This window comes from Choloepus didactylus, chromosome 23, assembly GCF_015220235.1.
Source record: "Choloepus didactylus isolate mChoDid1 chromosome 23, mChoDid1.pri, whole genome shotgun sequence".
Classification (NCBI taxonomy): Eukaryota; Metazoa; Chordata; class Mammalia; order Pilosa; family Megalonychidae; genus Choloepus; species Choloepus didactylus.
Window position 1 is genome coordinate 21,099,008 of NC_051329.1, and position 12,416 is coordinate 21,111,423.

The 12,416-nt window shown below is 47.5% G+C and overlaps 1 protein-coding gene across 7 annotated transcripts in view; it reads left to right on the plus strand.

Moving 5' to 3' along the window:
• Nucleotides 1-12,416, plus strand: part of SSH1 (slingshot protein phosphatase 1) — a 58,319-nt gene that overhangs the window by 30,636 nt on the left and 15,267 nt on the right. For 4 of the 7 annotated variants that reach the window (XM_037816992.1, XM_037816993.1, XM_037816995.1 and 1 more), the window contains 6 exons: nucleotides 492-556; nucleotides 1,012-1,133; nucleotides 6,359-6,427; nucleotides 8,509-8,574; nucleotides 10,769-10,963; nucleotides 12,189-12,282. In XM_037816992.1, the coding sequence (XP_037672920.1) occupies nucleotides 492-556; nucleotides 1,012-1,133; nucleotides 6,359-6,427; nucleotides 8,509-8,574; nucleotides 10,769-10,963; nucleotides 12,189-12,282 (611 nt within the window). Of the gene's footprint in view, nucleotides 1-491; nucleotides 576-1,011; nucleotides 1,134-1,874; nucleotides 5,896-6,358; nucleotides 6,428-8,508; nucleotides 8,575-10,768; nucleotides 10,964-12,188; nucleotides 12,283-12,416 lie in introns of those variants that run through there. The other 3 variants (XM_037816996.1, XM_037816999.1, XM_037816997.1) reach the window with 3 other exon arrangements.

Sequence of the window (12,416 nt, forward strand, 5' to 3'; positions counted from 1 at the left end):
AATTGTTTTTCTGGGCACCCCACATGTAGCTGCTATCTAGTTATTTAAACATCCCACTCCTTCCCCCACTCCAATATAAGAGATTAATGTCTATCCCTTATGGAAAATGCAGAAGAGTTTTAAGGGGAAAAATGACACCCATAATCTCAGTCCTTTTGTTCTTGGACTCCAGCCATACCTCTACTTTCTGCTGCCCCACCCTGCAAAGTCATGTTTGCTTGATTAAATAACATTTTTCTCCAGGCTTCTCTGTATTTTCCGAAATTTGTATTAAAAAAAAAAAAAAACAAAAACCCATATTGCAAGTATTTCAGAAAATAAAAACTTGTTAAAACATGGCAATAAGCTGTTTATCTCACCTATCCTCACCTGTGATATAGGTAGAGGAATTTTAACTTCTAAATCTTCTTCCAGCCCTAAAATCAGCATCTCATAAGTTATTGCCTAGAGTGTAGATAGGTGACCTTTTAAAACTTTCTTTGGTCCAACAGGTGACTTGCCCCAACATCTTCAAGTAATGATCAACCTTCTACGTTGTGAAGATAGAATCAAGCTGGTAAGAAGAGATGAGAGTGGCAAGTTTTAATTTTTACTTGTGATGTTTGCTGAGTAATCATTTGGGAAGAGTGGGGGCAAAAGTTTTTTTTCATTATAACAGATTCTCCCAAATTGCTCACAAAAACCAAAGCCAGATTTGTTCCTTAGTAGATCAGTAGGGCCAATGAACGAAGGGATAAATCAAGTTTCTGTGTTAGCGCATGTTAAATTAGGATCTTCATTCTCTCAACTTCATTTGCTCCCTCGTTTAACAAACTTTGAGTGTCTCCCCTCGCCAGGCACTGTCCGTGATGCTAAGGATATAAATGAGACCTGATTTTAAGAATGTCTTCTTAATTCCCTAAACGCACAAGGGGAGAAGGTAGAAAGTGGACCTCCCTGCCCTTGGCTTGGAGAAGGAAGTGGGGTGCCACCCGGGAAGGCAGACAGTGAGAGCATGTTTGCCTGTTCCAGGCTGTGTGCTTAGAAAGTGCCTGGACGGACCGAGTCCGGTATATGGTGGTGGTGTACAGCAGCGGGCGCCAGGACACAGAGGAGAATATCTTGCTGGGAGTCGACTTTTCCAGTAAGGAAAGGTGAGTCCAGCAGGCACGGTGGTTCCCTTCTGGGATGGGAACAAGAGTCGCTGTTGGAGAAGGGTTTCCAAGGTCCCGTCCCCATGGGAGATGATGGGATGCGTGACGATGGCTGGCAGGGTGCAGGCAGGGCATCGGGAATAGGAGGGCACACCACATCTGCTCTCGTGGGCTCAGAGCTGTGCCAGATCCAGTCTCTGCTCTCAGGGAGCTCAGGGTCCACCGAGAGGCCAGGAAAGTTACACTGTGATTAGAGGTTCAACACGGGGTGCTGTAGGAACATGGAAGAGAGCTGCCTGGAGGAGTGATGGCCATGGTGAACGTTGAAGGACAAGTAGGAGTCAGCTGAGTAAGGATGGGAGACCGCCTTCCAGGCAGAGAGCTGGACCGACAGAGAAGAGTACTATTTCGGTTTGCTAAAGCTGCCGGAATGCAATATACCAGAAATGGGTTGGCTTTTACAATGGGGATTTATTAGTTGACAAATTTACAGTTCTGAGGCCATGAAAATGTCCAAATTAAGGCATGTAAAGGAAGATACCATCTCTGAAGACAGGCTGCTGCATCCGGGGTTCCTCTGTCAGATAACAAGGCACATGGCTGGTATCTGTTGGTCCTTTGCTCCCGGGTCTCATTGCTTTCAGCTTCTGGCTCCATTGGCTTCCTCTCTGAGCTTCTGTGGATCCTCTCTTTGCTCCTGCAGGGCTTTTCTGTCTCTTCTCTCCCTGGGTGTTTTTCTTTCTGAGCTCTCTGGGCTTTTTCTGTCTTTTATCTTCATAAAGGACTCCAGTAACAGATTAAGATCCACCTCGAATGGGCTGGGTCACATCTCAGTTGAAATAACCCAACCAAATGTCCCACCAACAACAGGCCTGCACCCACAGGAATGGATTAAAAGAATATGGCATTTTTGGGGGTATATAACAGCTACAAAACCAGCACAGGTACCATCCAGTATTGATAATCCATGGATTCCTGAGTACTTGTTGGCAGATCCTTGGTCAGAGGCTTTCAGAGAGGCTTGGAATTTCCCAACGCCTGTTTGGAGACCAAATTAGTTATAAAATGAGAGTGACTGGCTCGTTTTACTTCTAGGATAAATTAAAGTGTGTGAGATCATTGTAAAACATGGATTTGTTAGAGTTTGTGGTAGACTCCCTTTATTCGTCATTCATTAAGCAGACAATTCATTTGCATTCTCTTGAGTGTGAGACAAAGGGGTTGGCCCAGGTAAACAAGGAAGCAGCACTGCGGAGTTCTTGACCTCACAGATCCTGGGCTTGGGGAGGAAGGCAGTTGGCACCCATGGCCAGGTAGGTGGGCTGTGAAGAGTCTAGGCTGATAGGCTCAGAGCTGGGGAGGTGCACGGGGGTTTTGTGGGAACCCAGGAGGGGATGGTGTAGAGAGAGTATTCCAAAGGCTTTCTGGAGTCTTAAAGGACTAGGCTGAGTCTTAAAGGAGGTGGGCAGTTAGGCAAGTTCAGGAGCTTGCACAGGGCAGGGAGGTGTGTTCAGGCAGAACTGATAGCAGGAAAAAGCCGGAATGGCAGGTGACTGCATGCTCTTGTCTTGTTCCTGCTATTGATCACATGCTATTGACCAAGACTGGGTGCTTGTTAGAAGTCAGTGAACAAAAAGGAGAGGAAAGCAACTGTAAGAAGCAGACCTTTCTTTCATGACTTCTTTCTGCAGTTCATGAGAGCAACATTAGAACTTTTCCATAACACACATTAGAGAGGTGAGAAAAGCTGGCATCTGTGGCAATGGACTTGGTTGACAAAGCCAAGTCTAGAAGAGTAGGTAGCATGACACATCTTTGAAGGTGGGCTCTGAAGAGCTACTTGGAGACCGGGGTGAGCTTGGTGTTTCATGTGGGGAACCCCCAGGCAGGAGCTCTCAGAGCTGGTCAGAGCCCCACCTTTTTGGCCGTTATCCTTAAGGTGGTGGAGCAAAGAAGCATTTAGTACTTACACTGTTGCAATTGTATTTGTTCTTTAAATGATTATCCAGCCTTTCTGAATTCTTTTGAGGACAGGAATTTCCCTTACCACATTTGCTCCATTCCAGTAATGCTTTCCAACCCTGAACCAAGTCTGCCTCCCTGTAGGATGTGCTCATCGTCTTGCCCCAACCTCTGGAGCTTCACAGAAGTCCTCCCAGCATCTCTACTGCTTAAGTTGTAGCTCTCATTACAGTTTACAAAATGCCGTCATAACATCTCAGTTAATCCTTGAATTGCCCTGTGTGGGTAGATTTCCCTAATTCATGCTTTACAGATGAAGAAACAGAAGTTCATAGAGGTCCAAGTGATTAAACTAGGACCTCTATGTAAGTCACAGAGCTGGGACTCAGACTTGGTTCTCTTACTGTGGAGCTGCAGTGCAGACCCACTCATTCTTTCCCGATATGCTAAATGAAGCCCTCTCAGTACACCCCCTTATTCATGGATTCATTCGTAGATTTACCAGGGATGTACTACAATTGTAGCACTTTTGGACTGCCAGGCACCCTTCCTGGGTCTGGGGCTCCACCAGTGAGCAGGCCTAGAGGTGTGAGTGATCGCGAGATGCACACAACGTGCCCTCCAGGTTCCCTCTTAACCAGCCGGTGTGGACGGGCCTGTGCACTCATCTGCACGCACACTCCAAAGCGCCCTTCCCTTCCGTCCTTGCCTCCTTTTGTCTCCCCTCTGCACCCTGCCTTTGATTCTCACGTGGCTCCCCCTCTCCTTGTGGTTTTCTTGCCTCTGCTGCATGATCTGCTTGTTCTCAGGCTATCCGTCTTCTCTTTTGGCTCTTGGAGCCACAGCCTGTTTGCAGGCACCAGCCCCAAGGGCAATGATGGACCCCTGTGGTTAGGGGAGAGGGGCTGAGAGGCTACAGAGTGCAAGCAGGGGGCTGGCAGGGAATGAGGGCTCAAGGACCTTCCCGTTAGCAGGCCGGGTGCAGCTGTCTTCTGTGCGGGACGTCTCAGGAGAGCTGGGAACTGGCCATTCTGCGGCTCCCATCTCCGGGGTCGACTGCCTGTGTTCCTGGCTTGGAAACAGAGACTTGGTCCTTACCAGAAGTCTCTGGCCTGCTGAGAGCATGATATGCTTGTTTTCCTAAATTCCTGCCATGAGATTTTGTTCCTTATTCCAAAAGAAAAAGAAGAGAGCTGAATATTGTCCCCAAAGGGGGAGGTTCCCAGTGAGAGGAAGTCCGAGTGCAGGGTTAACAGAAGATAATGTTGGCTACACAGGCTTATGAGTTTTCTTTCAATGGCTTATGTCTACACACACTTCCCTGGGAGACCAGAGAGGCCAGCCCCTGTGCTCGATCTTGGGATTACTTTTCTGTTTCAGATGCTGGAACTTTTATATATAAAGTGTCCTCCACCTGTTTCGTGTTTTGCAGTCTGCAGAGGATGTTTACAAGTGGGATCTCAGGACAGCCCTTTCTTCTCCTTGGACCTCAAGTCCCATCACAGGCCCCAGATGGCTTCTCCCTTCCGGTCATACAGACCCCAGGGCCTTGAAACCTGCTTTGTTCTTCTGTGGTTGTCCCCCCTCCCCCCACCACTTTATCCTCTGGGGTCACTCTTCCTCTAAAAAGACCCAGTTTCCTTAACTGCATATCCCTTCCTTGCTTGCCATAATATAAACCCATCAGCCCTCCTTCATTGTAAAAATTTAGCTGTTAATTGCTACCAGAATACTGGAAACTCACAGAAATACCCAATGTGGGGACCTAGGGCATTTACCGAGTTGTTGCAGTCATGTCATGGTCCCTGGTCTGTGTTCTTGCTTCCACTTTGAGACTGTGAGCAAGAGTCCTCTGTGGACTTCTGGTCAACCTCTTCCCCATCTCTGGGTTCAGTAGAGACCAGTTTAGATGCCGTCTTGTTTCATGCAGACAATTTTATCTCTGACCCTTCAGCCTCCACCTGCACCTGCATAGGAAGGATCCCCTGCTGACATTTCCTCCACAAGCAACGTCCCCAGTCAGCTGGCTTTGGGCTCCCTGATCCCATGTTCCTTGCAGCTCTCCATGCCGTTGTCTCTCCCCAACTCCCTGGCATGGGAGGTGCATACTGAAAAGAGGGTGTACTGGGTCAGGTCTCCAGGCCTGCCTGCCACGTTCCAGGGGCACTTTCTGACCAGGGCTTTCCGTGTATCCATTTGGGCTCCACGTAGTCCCTTCGAAACACTGACAGAGCCTACTAGCCCCAGGAGCTGCTTGGCTCTCAACACAAATTTCATTTTGCAGCTCTGCAAGGGAAACACAATCAGCCCATCAGGAATGGGCAGTTCCCCTACCATGAAAGACTTAGTCTCATGTGATCTGAAGGGCTTGAAACGAACTCATCCACAGATACAGAAGTGCCAGGTCAGAAAGCATCCTGTGGCTGGTGACGCTCGGGAGGAAATCTGGTTCTGTGAACCCAGAGCCCCCATCTGCAGCTCGTGGCAGTGGAGGCACAAGCGCTGAGCATTACTCTCTGAGGGGACTGTTAAGTGGTAGCAGAGATGCCAGTTCAAGATTCCAGAAGGGTGGCAGAGCTGGCCCTTGGCACAGTCACAGAGTTTTCTCACAAGACAACTTTTTTTAAATGCCTGAAGGGTTTCCATCATAATCTGAGAAGACCCTCTGATAAAGCCCTTTCTTTCCCTCTGTGTTTCTCAGTGGCGCCAGTCTCTGGAATTGTTAACTATCGATTCACTGTTAGGATGGGCAAAACAAAACCAGTTTAATCTGCTTTTTAAAATGACGACTACATAGAAGGTAAATCCCAGAGGTCCAAAAATGAATTCCGAAAATGCAACTAGCGCCCCCCTCCTCCCCCATCACCCTGGGACAGAGGAAACTGGGGTTGGCTGCCACCATGTCCTGGTGTACCCCAGAGTGTGTTTGGGCATTTGCCAGCTGCGCGTTGAAGTGTGGTGAGCCAGGAACTCCTGGTACCCTGAGAGTTCAGCTGGGACCTGGCATTGATGGAGTTGTGCCCACACCACAATGTGGGGTCAGAGTGCCCTGCGAGTGTCTCCAAGCAGGGTTCTTTTGGCGGCTCCTGCCCAGACAGCCTGAGAGCTTCTCCTAGACGGGAGTCTAGCAGTCTGTTCCAGGTCACATGGGAACCCCCCTCTGAGAACTGGAAAGGCTGGGCTGAGAGCGCGAGAACGGGAAGACTGTGTGTTTACATGAGTGGACGCTAACTTGGGATGTCCTCTCTTTTCCTACCACCCAGTAAGAGCTGCACTATTGGGATGGTTCTTCGACTCTGGAGTGACACAAAAATCCACCTTGATGGAGATGGGTAAGGAGATTTTTTTTGTTTGTTTTTGTTAAGGATTTTTCATTCTGGACTTTGATACATGAGTTGGGTTGGGTATCCTTGGATAATCATTAGCCACAGAATCCCACGCAATCTGTTTATGACATTAGCAGAAATAATATTGCCCTCCCGTGAGCTGCACAAGGAAGGGTACATTTTGGACATTGCATAAGGGGAGTTGGGTCATGAAGTATGTTCTGGTTTGCTGTTGCTGCCAGAATGCAAAATACCAGAAATGGATTGGCTTTTTTTAAAGGGGGTTTATTTGGTTACATAGTTACAGTCTTAAGGCCATAAAGGTGTCCAAGCTAAGGCATCAACCATAGGGTACCTTTCCTTGGAGAAAGGCCATTGGCGTCCAGAAAACCTCTGTTAGCTCAGAAGACAGGTGGCTGGCACCTACTTGCTCCCAGGTTGCTTTTCAAAATGGCGTTCTCCAAAATTTTGTTCTTGAGGTGTTTTGTCCTGTCTTAGCTGCAGCTCCTCTTCAAAATGGCAGTCTCAGTTGCTCTCCAAAATGTCACTCATAGCTGCTCTGCATCTGGGTCTGTGTGGCTCTTTTTCAAGTACTGCAATGATCCAGTAAAGACCCATCCTGAATGGGTGGGGCAACACCTCCATAGAAATGATCCAGTGAAAGTTCTCGCCCACAGTTGATTGAGTCACATCTCCATGGAAACACTGAACCAATAGGTTCCAACCTAATCAACACTAATACATCTGCCCCCACAAGATTGCATCAAAGATAATGGCATTTTGGGGGACATAATACATCCAAACTGGCACAAGTATCAAAGGCAGTGTGTTACAGGAGATTTGCTGCTCTGTGCGGTTCAAGAGAAGCAGTGGAGTAAATGATATTCATTAATTTACCTTGCTTTGTTAAATGAATCCTCACTATGTGAGGTCCCTGAGGATTCACAGATGAATGGAATACAGCAGGAGCCCACAGCCTGTGGGGGGAAGAGACATACATCTGGCAGGTACAACAGTTTCAGGTGCAACGTTGGATACTGCAAAAGAGGAAGTAGTGTGGCCTGGGCAGGTAGGCAAGGGGTGAAGGCCTATCAGGATTTGGCATGTGTTGGCTCCCAGGGGATGTACTGGGATGCGTAGGAAAAAGCAGAACAGGAAGTTGTTGTTTCACTGGGATCACAAGCAAGTAAATGTGTTGTCTCATCAATAAGATTGGATGGAAAAAATAAAAATTTCATTTGTTGAAGTGGTGGGACTATGGGGGAAATCTTCCTTTTTAAATTTTGTTTTCCATTAATATATTTTCTGTGCAATTAACAAAAAAAAGACAGGGTATGTCTTAGTTTCCTATCTGCTAAAACATGCAGTGGGTTGACTTAAACAACAGTTGTCTATCAACTCATGGTTTTGAGTCTAGGAAAAGTCCCAAATCGAGGCGTCAGTGAGGTGGAATTTTGCCATCGAGGTCCATGCCATTCTGGAGCTGGCTGCCAGCGATCCTTGGGTCCTTGGCTTTTCTGTCACATGGCAATGTCCTCTCTGTTCTCTTTTGGGTTCCATTGACTTCCAGCTTCTACTCCTCTAATTGACTTAATCTCTTTGTAAAGCCTCCAGTGATAGGATGGAGGGTCAATCTCATTCATTTGGGGCTGTACCTTTCCTAAAAAAAAAAATAGCATCTTTAGAAGGTCCTATTGACAATGGATTCACATGCACAGGAATGGATTAAGGTTAATAACATGTTTCCTCTAAGGTACATAATTCAGCCTTCCACAGGGTACCTGGGGCAGGAAACAACAGGAGGGGTGGCACAGTTGTCGGAAGGGAAAGGAGATGCCGTCAAATGCTGTCGTTGCTCCCACGCTTGGCTGGGCTTTCGGGTTTTGGAAGAACTCACATGGCTGGATTAAGAACAAGTCCTCATCATTTGAGAACATTCCCTTTTTACTGTTGTCCTTGTGTCCAGTACAGCAGGAGACACACTTGCCCAAGTGTCTACACCCCACCCCCACCCCCACTCCAGCTGACTTGGCGAGAGGATCGGATTTCTGAGGATGACTGTCTGTCTTTTTGTTTTTCATTCTCAGTGGATTCAGCGTGAGCACAGCGGGGAGGATGCACATCTTCAAGCCTGTATCTGTCCAGGCCATGTGGTAAGTACAGTTTTAGGGACTTGGGACCCCTTAGAAACATTTCCCTAGCTGACAGCAAGATTGCAAAAGCCCCTTCTACTTAGAGTTTTGTTTAGGTGCATTCATTTTTTTAAAAAAAAATTCAGTTTTACTGAGATATATTCACATACCATACAGTCATCCATGGTGTACAATCACCCGTTCACAGCACCATCATGTAGTTGTACATTCATCACCCCAATCTATTTTTGAACATTTTGCTTACATCAGAAATAATCAGAATAAGAATAAGAAATAAAAGTAAAAGTAAAAAAGAACACCCAAATCACCACCCCGCCCCCCCATCCCCACCCAATTTTTCATTTAGTTTTTGTCCCCATTTTTCTACTCATCCATCCATACACTGGATAAAGGGAGTGTGAGCCACAGGTTTTCACAACCACGCTGGGTGCATTCATTTTACATATCTCCAGTGCCTGCTGACAAAATGCCAGTCCAGCTGAAAGTCACTCATTCATTGAACCCAGGACACAAGCACAGAGCCTCTGGGGGGCATAAAGAGGATGGAACTCTTGTCCTTGTGGGGTTCACAGACTGTTGAAGGGGGTGGTCGTAAACACATGAACAGTCATATATTGTACAGGGTGAGGGGCCTGGGCAGAGTGCCCGCCCACACAGGGTACCGGAAGACAGAACCCCAAGGGTGGGGTCCAGGGCCTGGGTGGGGCAAGGCCCCCGCCCCCAGGATACCGCTTTTGGGATGAGGTCCCCGTGGATAAAGTCTACATTGGGTGAAATGTGTCACATGCACGGCTTGTCATGGTAGAGCCTCTCTCTTCTGTGGAGGGGGTGCACATATCACATATGCAGCCAACCCAACCCAACAGCCCACCTTGAATCATCTGGAAAAGACTCAGGAGAGCTCTGTTGGCGTCTGATGAGAAGAGTTCTCAGTGTTTCAAAATAATTACGTTTTCCTCTGGTACACTGAGAGGTACTCAGAAGTGTCCCGTGGGCAGCACGTCGATATTGTGCTTCATTTTACCTTCTCGCTTCCTCCACACGGCTGTCAATTCAGGATCATGTGGGGGAAAAGCATGAAATCATAATTCTCAGACAATGAACCAATAGATGTCCTAGATGTTTCTTTGAGTCCCAGGATAATTTGTTAATCTCTTTCTCTTTTAGGCAAGTAAAAAATATTGCCCACATGGTTTTCCAAAAATTTCTGGACCAGAGCTAAATATAGTAAATATTCAGTTCAAGTTTGTTCCCTCAACCAGCCTAGAGATAGGACAAATATGTAAAGCTGGGAGAAGTTAAGTGGATTGCAATACTTTTTATACAACTGGTGAATCATTTGCTTTAGAAACAGGAAAAAAAAAAACCCTATACAGAGAAAACTCCAATATACCCTTATCCAGACAATCAGATCCACCAACATTTAACATTTTGTTGAACAATTCTCTGATAACTCTGCAACCATTCCAAGGCTATACTCTTTCCCCCTTATTTGATATCTAGTTTACCCCATTCACTGAGAAACTTTCAGCCTATATTTTTCTAAAAAGAGGTAAAACAGGAGTGATTAAATCAATCATTTTAACATTCACAATTTCAATATTGTTTCTTCTGCTTGTGCTCAACCTCTCCAAACTTCTTCAATTGTTTTCTGAATTAAAATGAATTTCTTAGAATTCGTATCTGTAGGAAATCTAAGCACCTAAGCTATCGTAACAATGGCAGATGGATGGTCTTAGAAGTTCAACTATTGGGAATGCATATTGAAAGACTTTCCTTCCAAGTGTCAGGCTTCATCGTAGTTCCTGGGTTGAAGGTAACAGCTTCGGGAGTAAATCTTAATTATTTGGAGTTATGTGATGGAATTAAAAATAGCAAGTGAACCAGCTGGATCTGAGAGTGGAAAGTTTTGTTTTATTTTTATTTATTTTTCTCCTTTTTGGAAATGCTGAAGGATGTTCTGTCCACTCTTGGATTTGAGGCATGTGTCACAGAGACTGGCTATCTTAACTGGCAGGCAGTAGCTTTCTGCCTGCCTTGTACCCCCTCCCACTACACTTACATGTAAGAACAAATCCAGTGAGGAAGCCCTGACGCCCTCCCCGCTGCCCCATTTTAAACGCCTTTTCAGGGGGAAGAACCTGGCACTCCTTGTGCCTGCCCCGGCCTGACTGTCCCCCTCCTCCCCCTGCAGGTCTGCGCTGCAGGTCCTTCACAAGGCCTGCGAAGTGGCCCGGAGGCACAACTACTTCCCCGGGGGCGTGGCTCTCATCTGGGCCACCTACTACGAGAGCTGCATCAGCTCTGAGCAGAGCTGCATCAACGAGTGGAACGCCATGCAGGACCTGGAGTCCACACGGCCCGACTCGCCTGCGCTGTATGTCGACAAGTGAGTGGCCACGCTGCTTCCCACACACGCGCGCTGGGCCGAGGACCGCCAGCCTCATCCGTGCCCCCTCCGGGCTCTAACCCTGAGTCTGCACCAGATCTGTGGTCCCTTGACTGAGGGCTGCCTTTCCCAGAACCAGCACATAAAGCAGGGATTCCTAATCCAGGGCCCGTGCATGGCCTTTGGCAGGCTAAAGGGTCTGCGATCTCCTTAAAATCATAGGCAAATTTGTGTGTGAGCGCACTTCTGGGGAACAGGTCCCTAACTTCCATAGGATTCTCAAAGGAATGTGTGGCCCACGTATTTCATCGGCCCTTTGGTAGCGCTTTGTGGTTTGGCCTCTCCTCTTCAGGGTGCCAAAGACTTAATTTCCAAAGCCTCTTCCTTTGCTTTTAGGAGAATTATAAATGTGACGTCCTGTTCCCCGTATCCCCAAACATGCAGCCTTAGCGGCAGCAGTGCACCACAAATGCCACGCAGCCTCCAGCAGAGCCTGTGCCACCTGAGGCCGTGTTAATCCAAGTCTAATTCTAGAAGAAGGAGGCTATTCTTGTCCTTCTTGGCCAGGACCTTCCAACCCCTGAGTGTCGTGCTCCTCTGGAACCCTGCGTTTTAGGAGAGGCCTCAAAGCCACATTATGCAAGTCCTCAAAGAAATGAGAAGAGTCAGGGAGAAAGGATAGTTGTCTTTGAATATTTGAAGGACCACCGTGTGGAAGAGGGATTATCCTGGTCTGTGTGCCCCTCGAGTTAGAAGTAGGGCTGATTTTGTAGAAGTTACAGGGAGACCCCTTAGATCTGATTCCATGTGAGAAGAGCTTGTGGGAGCTGGAAATAGCTGGGACGGACTGCCTTATGGCTCAGTGGCTTCTTAATGCCCAGACATGTCTAAGCAGACTGAAAGGCCTGTTGGCGTGGAGATGTTATTCTGGCAATTCCATGTTCCTGCTCTGAGATCCTGAATCTCTGCAGAACGTGACACAGGACGGAGTTTCCAAATCACTGGTCATCCTCTTGATCTGCTCTCTGCTTTGTTGACCCCTGTGGGTGCTCTAGAAGCAGAGCCTGTCCCTCTCCTCTGCCCCCCAAGAACAAACATGCCAAGAAGTTAGCTCTACATACTCAGGCCACGTTATGTTTAGACCCAGAAGCATCTGGTGTTCCTGTAAACTCTGCCCTGCAACTCCCTGTAGTTCTGTGCATTCCTAAAGATCATTTCTTTCCAGGCCCACCGAAGGGGAGAGGACCGAACGTCTCATCAAAGCCAAACTCCGAAGCATCATGATGAGTCAGGATCTAGAAAATGTGACCTCCAAAGAAGTAAGAGAGCTTCCCCTTCTAGACAGGCCAGAAGTCAGAGAGCCCTCATCTGTCCTGGTCTCAAAAGTGAGGCTGAAGTGTGCCCCCACCCACTCTTCTTTGCCGATCTGCTCACTGGCTCTCAGAGGCTTTTC